At 31.5% G+C, this 14,350-nt stretch overlaps 2 protein-coding genes across 3 annotated transcripts; both read left to right on the forward strand.

Annotated features, from left to right (window-relative positions):
* The first annotated feature begins 345 nt into the window (after positions 1-345).
* LOC105348359 (uncharacterized) lies at positions 346-3,448 on the forward strand. Its single transcript, XM_011457739.4, has 4 exons — positions 346-501; positions 1,407-1,488; positions 1,610-1,695; positions 2,477-3,448. Exons 1-4 carry the CDS (start codon positions 432-434, stop codon positions 2,545-2,547), a joined length of 309 nt encoding a protein of 102 aa, XP_011456041.3. The 5' UTR covers positions 346-431; the 3' UTR covers positions 2,548-3,448.
* A 4,915-nt stretch (positions 3,449-8,363) lies between these two features.
* LOC105321671 (vacuolar protein-sorting-associated protein 25) lies at positions 8,364-13,875 on the forward strand. 2 transcript variants are annotated; one of them, XM_066074563.1, is made up of 6 exons: positions 8,364-8,404; positions 11,194-11,339; positions 11,824-11,877; positions 12,178-12,269; positions 12,681-12,756; positions 13,179-13,875. In XM_066074563.1, the coding sequence occupies exons 1-6, from the start codon at positions 8,379-8,381 to the stop codon at positions 13,289-13,291; spliced, it is 507 nt and encodes a 168-aa protein (XP_065930635.1). In that variant the 5' UTR covers positions 8,364-8,378; the 3' UTR covers positions 13,292-13,875. The 2 variants fall into 2 exon arrangements, with proteins under 2 accessions (XP_065930635.1, XP_011418343.2); XM_011420041.4 differs by lacking the exon at positions 8,364-8,404 and adding an exon at positions 9,103-9,216.
* The last annotated feature ends 475 nt before the right edge of the window (positions 13,876-14,350 follow it).

A 14,350-nucleotide genomic window follows, 5' to 3' on the forward strand; every position in this document is an offset into this window, starting at 1 on the left:
TAAACTCATTTGCTTGTGCAGTTCGAACGGGGTGAGCGAATGCTGGCGTAAAAGGAACACGTTATAAGGTTGTGGCGCGCACAAAAAATCCAAAATCCACGAAAATTGGCCCCCAAGGAATTTAAATGATTCCAGATTATTTTGTGCTTTATTTTTCTATATCTGCATGTATCTATCACTGTGGGTTGACCATTTGGAGTTTGTGTATTCAATGTAAAAATGAAATAGGGATGTTTAAACTGAGTTTAACTGTTGTTTTTCTGCAATTGTTATCTCTCACACTTCGTGGTACATTTTTAGAGTCTATCAGTGATATAAAGCTTTACAAGGAAGTCCGGTGGAATAAGGATATATAATTGACTCTCTTGCTGCATCCCACCAGTCCATCACCAGATTCAGCTCCTCACCGCGCTAACTGTACGATTCAAGCAATGGCTGCCCCGGACAAGGTTTTCATCGCTGCCCTTCTTCTTATGGCCATGCTATCTATCAGCCACAGAGGTAATGGTGTTTGATCGTTATATTTCATTCTTTGACTAATACTTACTGTAAATTCCTTATATCACGCGAGTACTTTATTTCTCGTCCTCGCTGTCTTGTATCAAATCGCAACAATATAAACAAAGAGGCGCTTTGAATTTTCATAAAAGAAAACTTCGACTTCTATAATCAACTCTCCTTACTTATGTAGCAATATACCTTCATCACCTGCATAAGGAGTTTTTGTTTCTCAGTAAATTCGATACGCAAAGGCATGTTCAACGTATGAACAGTTTCTAAGGCGAGGGAAAGCTCTACCGACAAACAAGTTGATAAAACAGGACTATCAACAGTCTCGACTGAAGTCATCATTTCGTAAGTTCAATGGCCGAATATTACGACGATCTTGTCAGCAAATACAAGCTTCCACTGGGTCGCATGCCGATTGACGTTTTTCATATTAATTGTTAGACCATAATTAATCACCTAATTGTCTACCGATTTTTCCTGGGTTTTTTTTCGCGATTACGACAAAGAGCACAGGGCGGGTGTGACAGGTCAGCAGAGGATGCTCACTCCTCTATGGCACCTGATCCTACCTCTATTTCTTCAGAGGTCCGTGTTTGCTATGCCCCTGTTTTGTATTTTTCCTTTGGCGATTTTGATTTTGAACACTGTCCGTTATCACCACATGTCATATTAAATTAATTTATCATACTTACCATATCATGCAACGTTTCACAGGTGTTTCAGCTCAACCTGGCTGTAGTATTTTTGCTCTATTTTTTTATTTGAATTTTTAAACTTATATAAAATATGTATTAAAAAAATATAAGATATACAATTCTTCATCTCACATATTCCCCCATTTAATAAAATAATAAAATTAATTTATCATACTTACCATATCATGCAACGTTTCACAGGTGTTTCAGCTCAACCTGGCTGTAGTACATCCTTGGGCGTTTGTGGTACCGGTGTGACCGGTGATATCGCAATACTCTGCAGGTAGGAATTGATTTTTATACATTTTACACAAAATTTAATTGAGAAAAAAGTCAGGGAAATGATTTTAGCGCCATGTTTTCATTTTCATAACAATGGTTTTACTAGTAATCACTGTTTTAAGGAACGCATTAAGTTGCATTGATGCAGTATCAGCATGCGGAAGGGAAGAGAAGGACGAAGCAAAAAAGAAGTTAATTGAAAAAGGATGTAAGTAACATTGTTTAAAGTACTCTAAAGTACTCTATAATATTTCTGGTTAGTGGGATACAAACGTTTCATTTACTAATTTTTTTGTTTTGTGCTAATAAACTCTTCAGATTTTTTCTGAATTTGCTAAAAAAGATCTTTCTGATTTAAAAAATAACGTTAAATTTCGTGAAATGTTGACTCTATATTTAACTGGATGCAGTATAAAAATAAGTAAACTTAGGATGCGTTTATCCGGTGATGATTGATTAGTCATATTGAAGTGTATAAATGAGTTTTGCCACCAAGTACACACAGGCACCTGACGTTATAAACATTTCTCGTAATAAAAATAAATACCCTACACCTAATAAAACACAAGGTACCCATCGCTACATCTTGGATGTAGAATCGGAATTTTCGCTGAAAACTCATCGGTAAAATTATTTTCCCGTCACCCGATCGGTCTTTCAACATATTAGCTTACAACCACTTCAACCAAAACAGTCATTACACCAGCATGTCATTAATAAAATTCACCCCTAAAATTAAATCTGCATCTACTGCCTTAAATATATCTTCTATATATGTGTATCCCATTGCAACTTAAAGGACATATCAGTCTTTTTAAGTATTATTTTAACCAAGTCTATGTAAAAAAAATATTTGATGGTTTTACTTGATTGTAAACATATATCATCTACATAGTACATAGTACTATGAAGTTCACTTGTTTTTCAGAAACATTCACTATAAAATTATTTATCTATACCCAGACTTTATTTATCTCTTTTCCTTTCAGGTTCCGGTTCCGGAATACCAATAATCAGCGCCATGAGTCTCTTCGTCGCAGCTCTTTTCCATATGCTGTAGTTTTAACGTTAATGATATACAGTTTCTCAAAAATTAATTTTAGCAAATTTTGGTATTGCTGAATTTAGGACAAAAATATTGAACTCTTTGATAAAAGTATCAAAGAACTTCGTTAAGATTTTTTTTATTGAACATGTATGTATATATTATTGATTAACTGAAAGACTTCAAAAGTATGTTTACTGTATTGGTAACCAAAGTCAATCTCCTAATATTCAAACCACACCCAATCCAACATCGGTGCGAATCCTTATGATTCATTCGTTCTTCTTTTAAATATTCATAAATTCCTCTCAGTAGAAATATTGAAAGCGGAAATCACTGAAATGTTTAATAATAGGTGATCAAATCTAATAAAGCCCAAAGGACTTAACAATAGATTTGATAACACTCTAATGATTCCTCACTATACTTATATTTTTATAATTTTCAGTAATTGCTTTTAAATATTAAAATATTCATTGATTAAATGTACTGGACTTTAAATTACAAAATCAGTTTGAGTTCTCACAGACAAAGACATTGGAAAATGTAAATACTAGACAATGAAGTTCAACATATAATGAACAATTTTTAAAATGGAACATCTTCAGTGGTTTTATAGTAGTGAACACTTTAGCAATTTTTATGTACCGGTATTTAAATGTGTGGGGTTTTTTTCAATTTTTTATTTGGGGGGGGGTGTTGTTAAGGGTTGGGGGTTTTGGGGGGGGGGGGGTTGTTTTCGGTTTGTATTTTTTTTTGTTTTGTTTTTTCTTCTTTTGAGGACAGAGTGTTGCATGCATGTAAAACGCTTACACCTTTTTTGGAGTTTTTTCAAATTTCTATTATCGTTTTGATGTATTTTTATTCGCATGCCTTAATTCTTTTCGTAGATAATGAATAAATTTCTCCAAAAATATACGGGGTTTTTTTATTTCGTACAGACTTAAATGGCACCATCAATCAAAAGGTACATTACATCAAGGGGGCACCTTTTTTCGCAACAAGCATTTTTCTTAAATTGATATATAGAAGATTGAATTGTGAAAGAGTTGCACCCCTCCAACACACACACACACACACACACACACACACACACACACACACACACACACAGAATTATATGAAATAAACATTGAAATAGAAATTTTAGACCTCAACCCTCACCAGGGATAAGGGTTTTGAAGATTTTGCGGATTAAACCCCGTCTCCCTTTTCAACTTTCAAAAAGGATGTTACGTGTCTGGCCTGCAAAAAAATCATGTTTTTTGGTGAATTCTTGAATTTAAAAAAGTAAATAGCGAATGTTAAACACAACTTTACGGATACTTCTTAATCATATTTAATGGAGTAAAAGAGTGAAATGGAGAAGAATATACCGAACACAGATTGCTTAAACGAATCTGGGAACAAACAAAACCTTATTGTAATGAATAACTTACCCAATTATGAAAAGCTATGCGAAATTAAGAAATGTATTCCAAAGGAAACTAACTATAATCTGAAACTAAATGCTGGAGAAGACTTTTTTTTGTCGAAAAAAGTATTTGATAGATGCCTACGTTTCATGAAAGGAAATATATAGGTCGGATCTTGTGCTTGATATAGAAAAAAATATTGAAAATTGACAACACGACAAACTTTTGCAAAATTTTATTTATTACACGTACTTCGTTACAACATTTAAGCGGATGAATAAATTATGAATTAGTATTTAGATACTCAACTTTAGTACATAATAAAGGCCCACTGTATATTTGATTAATTAGTTTATTTTCTGCAATCAGAGAATCTAGTAGTCGGTATGATGCGTCGTTTATATTGTCCATGTTGCAAATGTAACATTAAATGAAACAAGACACAGTATATGTGTATTTTACGAAAAACGAATAGGGCCACTTAAAAAAAATATTTTTATCTTGTAATTACGAGAAAAAATCTCGTTATTACGAGTTAATTATCTCGTTATTGCGAGAAAAGATCTCATAAATACGAGAACATATCTCGTTATTACGATTTAATTATCTCGTTATAACGAGAAAATATCTCGTAATTACGAGAAAATATCTCGTTATAACGAGTTAATTATCTCTTTATTACGAGAAAAGATCTCGTTATTACGAGTTTATTATCTCGTTATTACGAGAAAAGATCTATTTAAAATGGCGCGTTTCATTATTCTATTCTTTTTATGTAAATTGTATGAACTACTGCAATGTCTATTTATATACACAAACTTATCACAATCATCGTTTAAAAGCGTACGCATAATTAGATATAAAATCGGACTAAGCAGTTTTAAAGAAATTTCAGAAGAAGTAGCAAAGCAGACTGATTAATAAATTCATTGAACTATTTATCAATAATTCAAAAGGATACGTGTAATTTGTTTTCAGACTCCAAAATGTTAATATATATAATCAATTATTTTCAATATACATGTAGGTTGTGTATGAACATATAAAACACAAATTCGGGTAAATCCTTTATATCCATATCCATGACTGAAACTATATAGTCATTAAAGTTATCTGTAACTAATAGAACTGTAGGACTACCTGGTATTTACTTCGGAGTGGGATTATAATATATATAAGTTGAATAGTAAAATTATATGAAGTTCTTTCCTTTTGTTCATATAAGATAAAATGTCAAATATAATCATTTTGATATGTAGAAATTAATGAATAATGATCGTTGTTAATTTTAAATATTAATCAAAATTGAATCAACGTTCCTGTAATGAAAAAGATAGACTGAAAGGGTGATCCAGTCGAATTCTTTTCAGAAACGCACCATTTTATATAGATCTTTTCTCGTAATAACGAGATTTTTTCTCGTAATAACGAGAATATTAACTCGTAATAACGAGATCTTTTCTCGTAATAGCGAGAAAATTATCTTGTAATAACGAGATCTTTTCTCGTAATAACGAGATAATTAACTCGTAATAACGAGATCTTTTTTCGTAATAACGAGATAATCATCTCAAAATAACGAGATCTTTTCTCGTTATTACGAGATTTTTTCTCGTAATAACGAGATCATTAATTCGTAATAACGAGATCTTTTCTCGTAATTACGAGCTCTTTTCTCGTAATAACGAGATAAATAACTCGTAATAACGAGATTTTTTCTCGCAATTACGAGATAAAAATATTTTTTATGTGGCCCTATTCGGCTTTCGTAGTATTTAGATAGGGTATAGAAAAAATATTCTATGTGGTATACTGAGAATTGAACAATTTCTCTCCGTTTAAGACCTAGTTAAAAGCATTTTTTAATTTAAGATAAAGGTCTTTTAAATGAAAGGTGCCTACAGATTTATAAAATTTAAGATATAAATTCTTTCGATGATGCTTCATAACAATAGCTTTGCTTGATAGGGTGTATCGGGGCTAAAACATTTGATCAACACAATGAAAAATCATGTTTTAAACTGTATTTTTCAATAAAATATGAAGAAAATGAGGGTAAAATATTGGAGTTCTGTTTATTTTTTACTAACTAAATATGTTTAGAATGCCTACAGCAGTCTCTCCAAAAACGGAATTCATGGGAAAACTTTAGTGAATAAAATTGTTTTGAAAAAAATTACATTTTTACAGAGTTTAGAAAGGGATTATATCTTGTGGTGAAAGGTTTTCAAGAAGAAAATGAACAATTTTCATAACTCACTAGTGTTAGAGTACTGTTACTTTAGCATCCTAATTTTCAGCGCATATTTAAACAATATTTTATTATTTCTTTCGATATATTTTGGCATATTTAGCCTATATGTATATTTCATAGAAGATAAGAAAAAAATAACTCCAATTTTGGCCTTATATTAGCTTATTTCATGCTATATCTCAAATTTTTGAGATGTGGCCCCTACTTGCTGATATTAAATATATGTCTATTTGTATGCAAATTTTTGGAAAAATGACATTACCATATTTTTTTTTATATCCCTTATAATTTGATTACTCTAAAATTTTGTAACATCTGTTGTGTTCATTATGTATTGGCCTTAAATTTGATGCTACCAGTAAAGCAAAATTTTTAAACTTTGACTTGGATTTTACTTTTATAGTCACTCTTGTGTTCAACTTTATACTGTATTAAAATCATAGCTAAATAATAGTAATGTTCAAACTATAAGTATTTTTTGATTTCCTCAAATTATCCATTTCCATGTCAAATTTTAGCAAAGATTTCTGGAAAATTATCATTTCTGTTTGGGACCCTATCTTTCCAAAAAAATAACATGTGGCATGGGTCATTAATAAAATGAATGAACATTTTAGGTCCCCATCTTTATATCCAAGTGATTTTCGGATGAGTGACTTTACGGCTATTATTTCAGGTGTCAACCTCCTTAGGTCAAGATCTAGTAAATGAAAGGTGCCTACAGGTTTATGAAATTCAGGATATAAATTCTTTTAATGATGCTTTATAACAATATCTTTATTTCAAGGGGTGTACCGGGGTTTAAATTTTTGATAAACACGATAAAAAATTATGTTTTATACAACAATTTTCTATGAAATATGAAGGATAAAAGTATCAAATCTCGGAGTTTTGTCCATTTTTGACTAATGAAATATATTTAGAATGCCTACAGTCTCTCCAAAGACGGCATTAAACGATATCCTCTTTAAAATCATTTCAAATTGAATATAGGTACCGGGAATACTTTTCCCGTGATTAAATATAGAATGTCAAAATATTGGGGTTTTTTCTATATAATTCCTTAAAAACCGTAAAATACGGGAAAGATTCATCAAATCAATTATGACGTCATAATGGTTCTAGCACCAAAAAGACACGCTGGAATCATTTACTAGATCTTGACCCTTAACGTAGCTCGCGGGTTTGCTGACGTCACAATAGGAATCGACGTAAAGAGTTGACCGTCATAGTAAACTCATAATTTTTTTTTAAAATGACAAATGAGATATTTAGAAACATAAAAGTAAATATTTCAAAAAGATTAAATGCAGTTTATTACTGTTTATACAAACATTTATAATATCAAGTGCTGAAAATTTAAAGATGCCACATACATTAATTGTCACATTTCGTTCTATAAAGTATGTGTGCGTTGGAACTCTTCCATTTAAAATCATATTTTAAAATAGACAAGTGAGTTAATTGAACCGTATGACTTAACTTCCCTCTTTTTGTTTCAATTATAACTTCCTAAGTTTAACTACCGCGCTCAATTTTTTAAAATTCTTTCGGCTTGAGCTAATTATTTTATACGATTACAAACTTATTATGTCAGTAGTTGCCTGGTAATTTTTGTTTTTTTTTTTTTTTTTGCATTGATAGACTCAGATATTTATAAAAACAAAAATATCAATTTTCTGTATCTTTACAGCCTTACATTAATTGCATTTGATAGCATTCACAATAATGTCTAATTAGTATTTACATGTTCTAAAATGTGTTAATCAGCTAGTCTTGACAATAAATGCATTTCAATTTTTGGGTTCTCAGACGTAAGAAAATGATGACGTCGGGCTAACGTCGGAATGAAAATAAAAGGTTTTTAGAAATCTTTTAAATCTTTTAAGTTGTTTTACAAAAAATTGACCGATAACACCTATTGATAATTTTTTATGAATCGATTCATAATTATCTCTTCTGTTATTGTGTTTAGTATAATTAATTTCGTCTGAATCGTTTAAAAGTTTGGAATATAGTTTTGAAATGCGTTTCTCGACTAAGATGTGCATTTTGCTATTTATTTCATGGAAATGGCGTTACTTCATTTTATCAATGACACTGTATTTGAAACACGACAACAATATTACCGCGCAGACGAATCTCATATACATTTTAGAAATAAAACACTGAAACCTATGGATCACGTGGACAAATTTTCAAGGTAGGTTTTCTCACAAGCAGGTAAACCCGCGAGCTACATTAAGGCGGTCGACTTTAATTTTCATTGCGCGTGCTTAAAATTACGCATTCTAAAATAGGTCCTACCGTGATTTAACACTTTTTTGAAATTTTTAAAGAAAATTTAAATCTTTAAATGGTTTTCCGTTGTTCGGTAGAGTTTTGTGGGAGTACGTTAAAAGAAAAAGTAAAATTTGTCGTCCTGGAAATTTCACTCTGAAGAATATTTTATTTTCGACACCCTTTTAAAAACCAGATAGCAGAATATTTCTAATACGTAAGGTATTATAGTATTTTTATTATCAATTTCGAAGAGCAATTTCCAATATATTCCAATGATAACTTTGCAGTCTGTTGTATTAATTATGAGATGGTTCCCAAAGAGAATCAGATGACAGATTTCCAAGATACTTTGGAAGTATATTAGAGTTGGTGTATTACACATTGTTAAAAAACAGTTTTCCTATTGTGGTTTTCATGCACACACTGTCACACACACAAAACAAACAGTCATGCAGCATTCGAACTTCAATCAAAGTATCAAATAGAAGAGTCGCAAGATTTAATTAATTTCCTTTTCAGTTATATCAGAGATGTCTCTGGTTAAATATTACCTTCTTCCTTATATGTGATGTTATTTTGAGTAAGGACACAGACAGATCCCGGCATTCGTATTTTTTTCCGGGAAAGTCAGGCCTTTGCATAGTGGTTCTTTCTTTATTTTATACTTTCGTTTTCTCTTGCAATGGCAGATTTTGCTTGGCCATGGCAATACAATTTCCCACCTTTTTTCACGTAAGAAAAGAACTTTCAAGTCTTTACTTTTTATATACAATTTCTTTTTCTTCAACTGCTATACAGATGTTGATTATGTAAAGCGATTGCTTTCAACTTTTCAGCTCACAATATGTCACTGTGTGATACAAGCAGGATACCGGCAGGATGTGTCCTATAGATAGAATTAGACACAGGAGTCTGCGATTTTATCAATTTCCTGAAAATAAATGAGAAACAGGCAAAATCCTACCATTGAGCTTCGAATTATTTACAACCAATTGATAAAATCGCCAACTCCTGTGAATTATAATTAAAATGACAGAAGTCCTATCTACCCGGTTTAATGATAGAATTCGTCCCCTTAGCGCGCTTCAAATCAAATGAAAAAAATATATATTGTGTTTTCATTTAATTGGTCTAAAAAACACCTCCATTGTTACTCTTTAATAGTCATTTACTGTTTTTGCAACAAAATTACTACCATTTAACATCACGTTTGAAAATTTGCTGTTCACAGTCGCAGTGTTAGTGATAATAACATGTAACATAGACATTCCGTGAGTGATATCCAGTGTTATGAAGAATATTAATCCGGGTTGAAAATTGACCTTTGGGTCATTTTTCAACATTGAATATTGACCCATGAGTCATTTTTTAACGTTGAAAATTGAGACCAAAAGTTTAGAAATTTATACCCAGGGTCATTTTTAACAGTTTGAAAAAGATTTTTCTAAACTTTGATGACCTCGACACACATTGAAAATTGACCCTGTTGATAATTGACTCCAACTTCAGTCAATTGAAATGGAATTTGCTCTACCCTAATGTACGTGTATATACTTGAAAGCTTCAGTTTTTAAATTGTAATTCTTTCATACTGTCTGATACATATACAGACATGGCTCATTTCTTTAAGATTGATTTGTTCGATTACAATCATTTAATATTAAAACTGAAAATTTGGTATCTGTTCATTTTATAAACAAAGCTTAGAAGATGACATTCTGCTTGTGAATGGGACGGGCGAGTCAGCTAGCAATGTTTTTGGACACAGATTTGATTTTCATTCCCTTGTGGGACAGAATACAAAGGTCACAAGGACAGATTAATTATCAGTCTTTACTATTAGAATTTTTTGTTGTTTATTTTTTTTTCAAGTGTACTAGAACAGAATACAAATTAATGTCTCTATTTTCAAAAACTGACATCACACCCCCCCCCCCCCCAAAAAAAAATCTTCCCTTTATCTGGATATAATGATTGTCCCTTTATTGATCAAATACTGGCCATTAATAACATTATTTTTCAGACAAATCTGATGTTGTTCTTTTAATAAAAAAATAATTAATACTGTATTATTAGGAAGAGGGTATGATCATTTTTATGAGATATATATTTAAAACGTCAGGTGCCTGTGCTTAATTTTGAGAAGTCAGGATATTTCCCATATAATAATAATTGAATAGTTGTCATATTCTTATGTGACAAGTTGTCAAAAGTTTTTATTTAAAGTTTTTGACTTTACAACAATTTTTCGAAAACTTGCCAGATGACTTTTTTTGAAGCACCAGCCAACTTTCTGCAAATGAATACATGTAGTTCTTTTTAAAAAATAATTACAATTCATTGCTACTATTTTGAGTTTTCAATTTCATTTACTACGTGAGAATGTAAAACACAGGCACCTACTGTTATATATTTTTCTCATAATATAAAATGTATGTATACCCAGTACTTCATTTTCATGTACGAATTTTTTTATTCAAATAATGCAATTTACCATTTTATTGACGAAACTATTATTGTACACATATACTGGGTGAGTGTACAATATGACATATTGTATATTTTTTATTTATTATTTCTCTTTATACACCTATATATCCAGCAAATATTAAAAAAAAAAAAGGTTTCACTGAATTGAATAGTTTATCGTGTATCCATGTATACTTATATATTGTTAATAAAATTTTATTTTTGCAATTTCTTTTTCAGAATTCAGCCAAACCTTGAGACCAGGAAGAAGCAGCTGGAGGCTTGGTGTGCCCTGGTGTTGGACTATCACAGGCAGAACAAATCCTACAGTGTAGATGTGACAGAGATTCAGTCTGCGCCCCTGTTCTGTAACAAAAAGCTAGACCGTATCCTCCAAACATGGTGAAATAAAATGAACTAGAACATACAACATAATGAATGCTTTCGTCATTTTTCACAGATTTTAAAGTATCTAAGAATTACGATGGTTTTTTACAGAATGGTACATGTACAAAATGCAGATTTGGTCATTTAAGACTAAAGTTATATTAGATGTGGAATTATTGATCTTCAAAGTTTAATGTTTCTTTTAAAAATATGAGATCTTGTCAAAATGTTTTTACCGGGTAATTTGATAATTAAAATATTAAAATTTGTCGATTCATACATATAATGAATTTGAATATAGGATCAGACAGCAATAAAGCAATATAAAACTTATTTCTTTTTAAGTATGTAGAGGAACTACAAAAAGTAATTACTATCGTTTGATGCATCATATCTATGCTGTAAATTTACAGAGTAATTGATTTCTGTACATCGGCTGCAAAATCATACAGTATGTACATTTTTTCCCTTAACCAAATGAAGGTAAACTCTCAATAGAAGGAATATATATGGTTTTAGAAGAACTCAGAAAACAGGGTAAGTAATTGTACCAAGTATGTGTAATTGTGTATGTAATGTATAATAATCATCTTAACTTAATTTAGGGGTGTTGAAGGGAACTTTCATTTGGTTATTTTATTTTTAAAAAGCAAGTTTTGATTATGCACATACCTTTCTTGAAGAATTTGGGACTGCATCTGTGGGCACGAGAATAATAAAGCTTGTTTTTTGTTGTAACAATATATATTTGACTGGTGAAGATTGTTCATCGATGATTTTTGCTTTTCCATGTTGAAACTCAGTTGAATTAAAATAAATTTGAAAATGAGATTACAGGACACATAGAATGGAAAGATCCCAAAACAAAGAAGCAGGGCCTACTGATGTGGAGGACTCCCGAGGAGTGGGGCAAACTGATCTACAGCTGGGTACGCCCTTAAAGCTCAGTATTTCATTCTTTTTGATAGAGAATTTTCTGTGCAGCTGTTGACTACAAAATTCAATAATTTTAATTATTGAATTTTGTGGTTCTACAGTTTTTAAAAAAACATTAGAACCACAAAATTAAGTACCTCATTCATCTCAGCAAGTTTTTCACCATTACCAATTTTTTTCGGAGGGGGGGGGGGGGGTTAATTACTTATTTTACAATTATGTAGAATATGAAAAAATGCTTTAAATTGTCATTCAGTGTTAAAGAAAATATTTGGAGCATATCCTACAAATTTTTACACAACTTCAAACCAATTCATTATTTCATAGTACTAGTTTCAGTTGTACAGGTAAAGATGAATGTGAATTGTTTGATTGACACATGTCTTCAATTGTTCGATTGACAGGTGTCTTCAAAAAGTATGCAGAATTCAGTTTGCACTCTGTATGAACTATCTGAGGGTGAGGATTCTGAAGGCACAGGTAAGTGTCATTCTCTCTCATGCACTAGCTTCATTCTGTCTCGTGGGAGATGGACCACTCCGTTGAAAGCTTGAAATATTCCACATAACATGTCACTTGGACATAGTTTGTTAATTCTAAGCAGAAATGTGCATTAAAATTATCATTACATTTCAACAGATGAGAAAAATAAACATAAAATGTAACTATTCCATCTGATGCCAGCATGGTAGCCGTCTATAATTTGACTTTGCTCTATAACGATTCCTTACATGGAGCTGTTTAGTTGTACAAATGCCGCTATAGCCTAGAGCACCATTGATATTTCTATGGAGGAAAATACTAAGTAAACAATGTATTCATGTGTTCTTTATGCAGTCGTGGAATAGAAAGAAAAGACATTGTAAATTTTATATAATGAAGGATTAATACTTGTATTGCAGAATTCCATGGTTTGGAGAAGTGGCTGCTACTTCGAGCATTGCAGACACTTCAAGATCAGGGAAAGGCGGAAGTCATCAACTTTGATGGAAACGAAGGAGTGAAATTCTTCTAACTATCATGTGTGACTGTGTTCACCATACTGAGATGGGCAAGTCTCCAGGGTCGTCTGATCCAGGGCATTCTAACAGATTTACAGACGCACTGGCAAATCTGTTATCATGTACATGGTCAATTTGAACCTCCATTATGTGAATCTGTGTATGCTTGTGTATTACTGCAAGTGAACTTTTCTGCAAGATTTTCATATCCATGTACAATTTTTTCAACTTATATGCTAAGAATGAAGATGCTCTTCACAGCCATCAATTAATGTAAGATCACTGGTACATGTACAAGACCTCCTGTAAAACTTTAATTTACTGATATATTTTTTTTTCTTTGAGAAGTGTGAAACAGAATTCATGAAGTTGTACACTAACCATCAATTTAAGAATCTGTTGTTTATTTTCTTCTTTATTTAACATGTGATGTGATAACCATATGTAGTGAAAGGAAAAATTGTGAATCTTGTGTTTCTTAGTAGATTCATATGAAACATACTTTCGTACATGCAGTTAGATATTTATGATTTTAATGAGTATGGTAGAGTGCTTGTTATTTATTTATATGATAATTGTAATAAATATTTAAATCCACTTTTTGACTACATATGCATTTACAGTGTACTTTTAGAACATTACAGCACGTGTTGATACACGTCACCTAGGGTTATTGTCGCCCCATGTCATCTTTGCCTTCTACAATTGCAAATGATTTCGCCCCATTTTGAATTCACCCACACACAGTTGTACTAAAAGAGATTTATGAAAAATTTGAATTTGCTCAGTCTAAAATTTACCTACGGACAACGAGGTTGAAAGAGGCGATAAGAAAATGGGCTGAATATTTCACTGTATTCAGTATTTTTACATTCAAAGTAACAGTACTTGGTTTATATAGTTTTGCATTCAAACTAAAACCAGGGTCTTAAAGTTGGGGTTTTTTGGGTGGAGGGGGGGGGGTGTTTATTACACACAGGCATATAATAACGCTTATCATTACAATATTCTCAAAAATGCAAAATTGATACCCATTAGTTTCGCAGTTCTATTCATAATACTGAGTTTTCATT

Source organism: Magallana gigas, chromosome 2 (assembly GCF_963853765.1).
Source record: "Magallana gigas chromosome 2, xbMagGiga1.1, whole genome shotgun sequence".
NCBI classification, from domain to species: domain Eukaryota; kingdom Metazoa; phylum Mollusca; class Bivalvia; order Ostreida; family Ostreidae; genus Magallana; species Magallana gigas.

What these genes read in the sequence shown, in the direction of transcription:
- LOC105348359 (XM_011457739.4), top strand. Translation starts at nt 432, where the DNA reads ATGGCTGCCCCGGACAAGGTTTTCATCGCTGCCCTTCTTCTTATGGCC. An exon ending in GCTATCTATCAGCCACAGAG is followed by an intron (nt 502 to 1,406) that starts GTAATGGTGTTT and finishes AACGTTTCACAG; the next exon opens with GTGTTTCAGCTCAACCTGGC. An exon ending in GAAGTTAATTGAAAAAGGAT is followed by an intron (nt 1,696 to 2,476) that starts GTAAGTAACATT and finishes TTTTCCTTTCAG; the next exon opens with GTTCCGGTTCCGGAATACCA.
- LOC105321671 (XM_011420041.4), top strand. Translation starts at nt 9,167, where the DNA reads ATGGCAGATTTTGCTTGGCCATGGCAATACAATTTCCCACCTTTTTTC. An exon ending in CTGTAACAAAAAGCTAGACC is followed by an intron (nt 11,340 to 11,823) that starts GTATCCTCCAAA and finishes AACCAAATGAAG; the next exon opens with GTAAACTCTCAATAGAAGGA. An exon ending in AGAAGAACTCAGAAAACAGG is followed by an intron (nt 11,878 to 12,177) that starts GTAAGTAATTGT and finishes ATGAGATTACAG; the next exon opens with GACACATAGAATGGAAAGAT.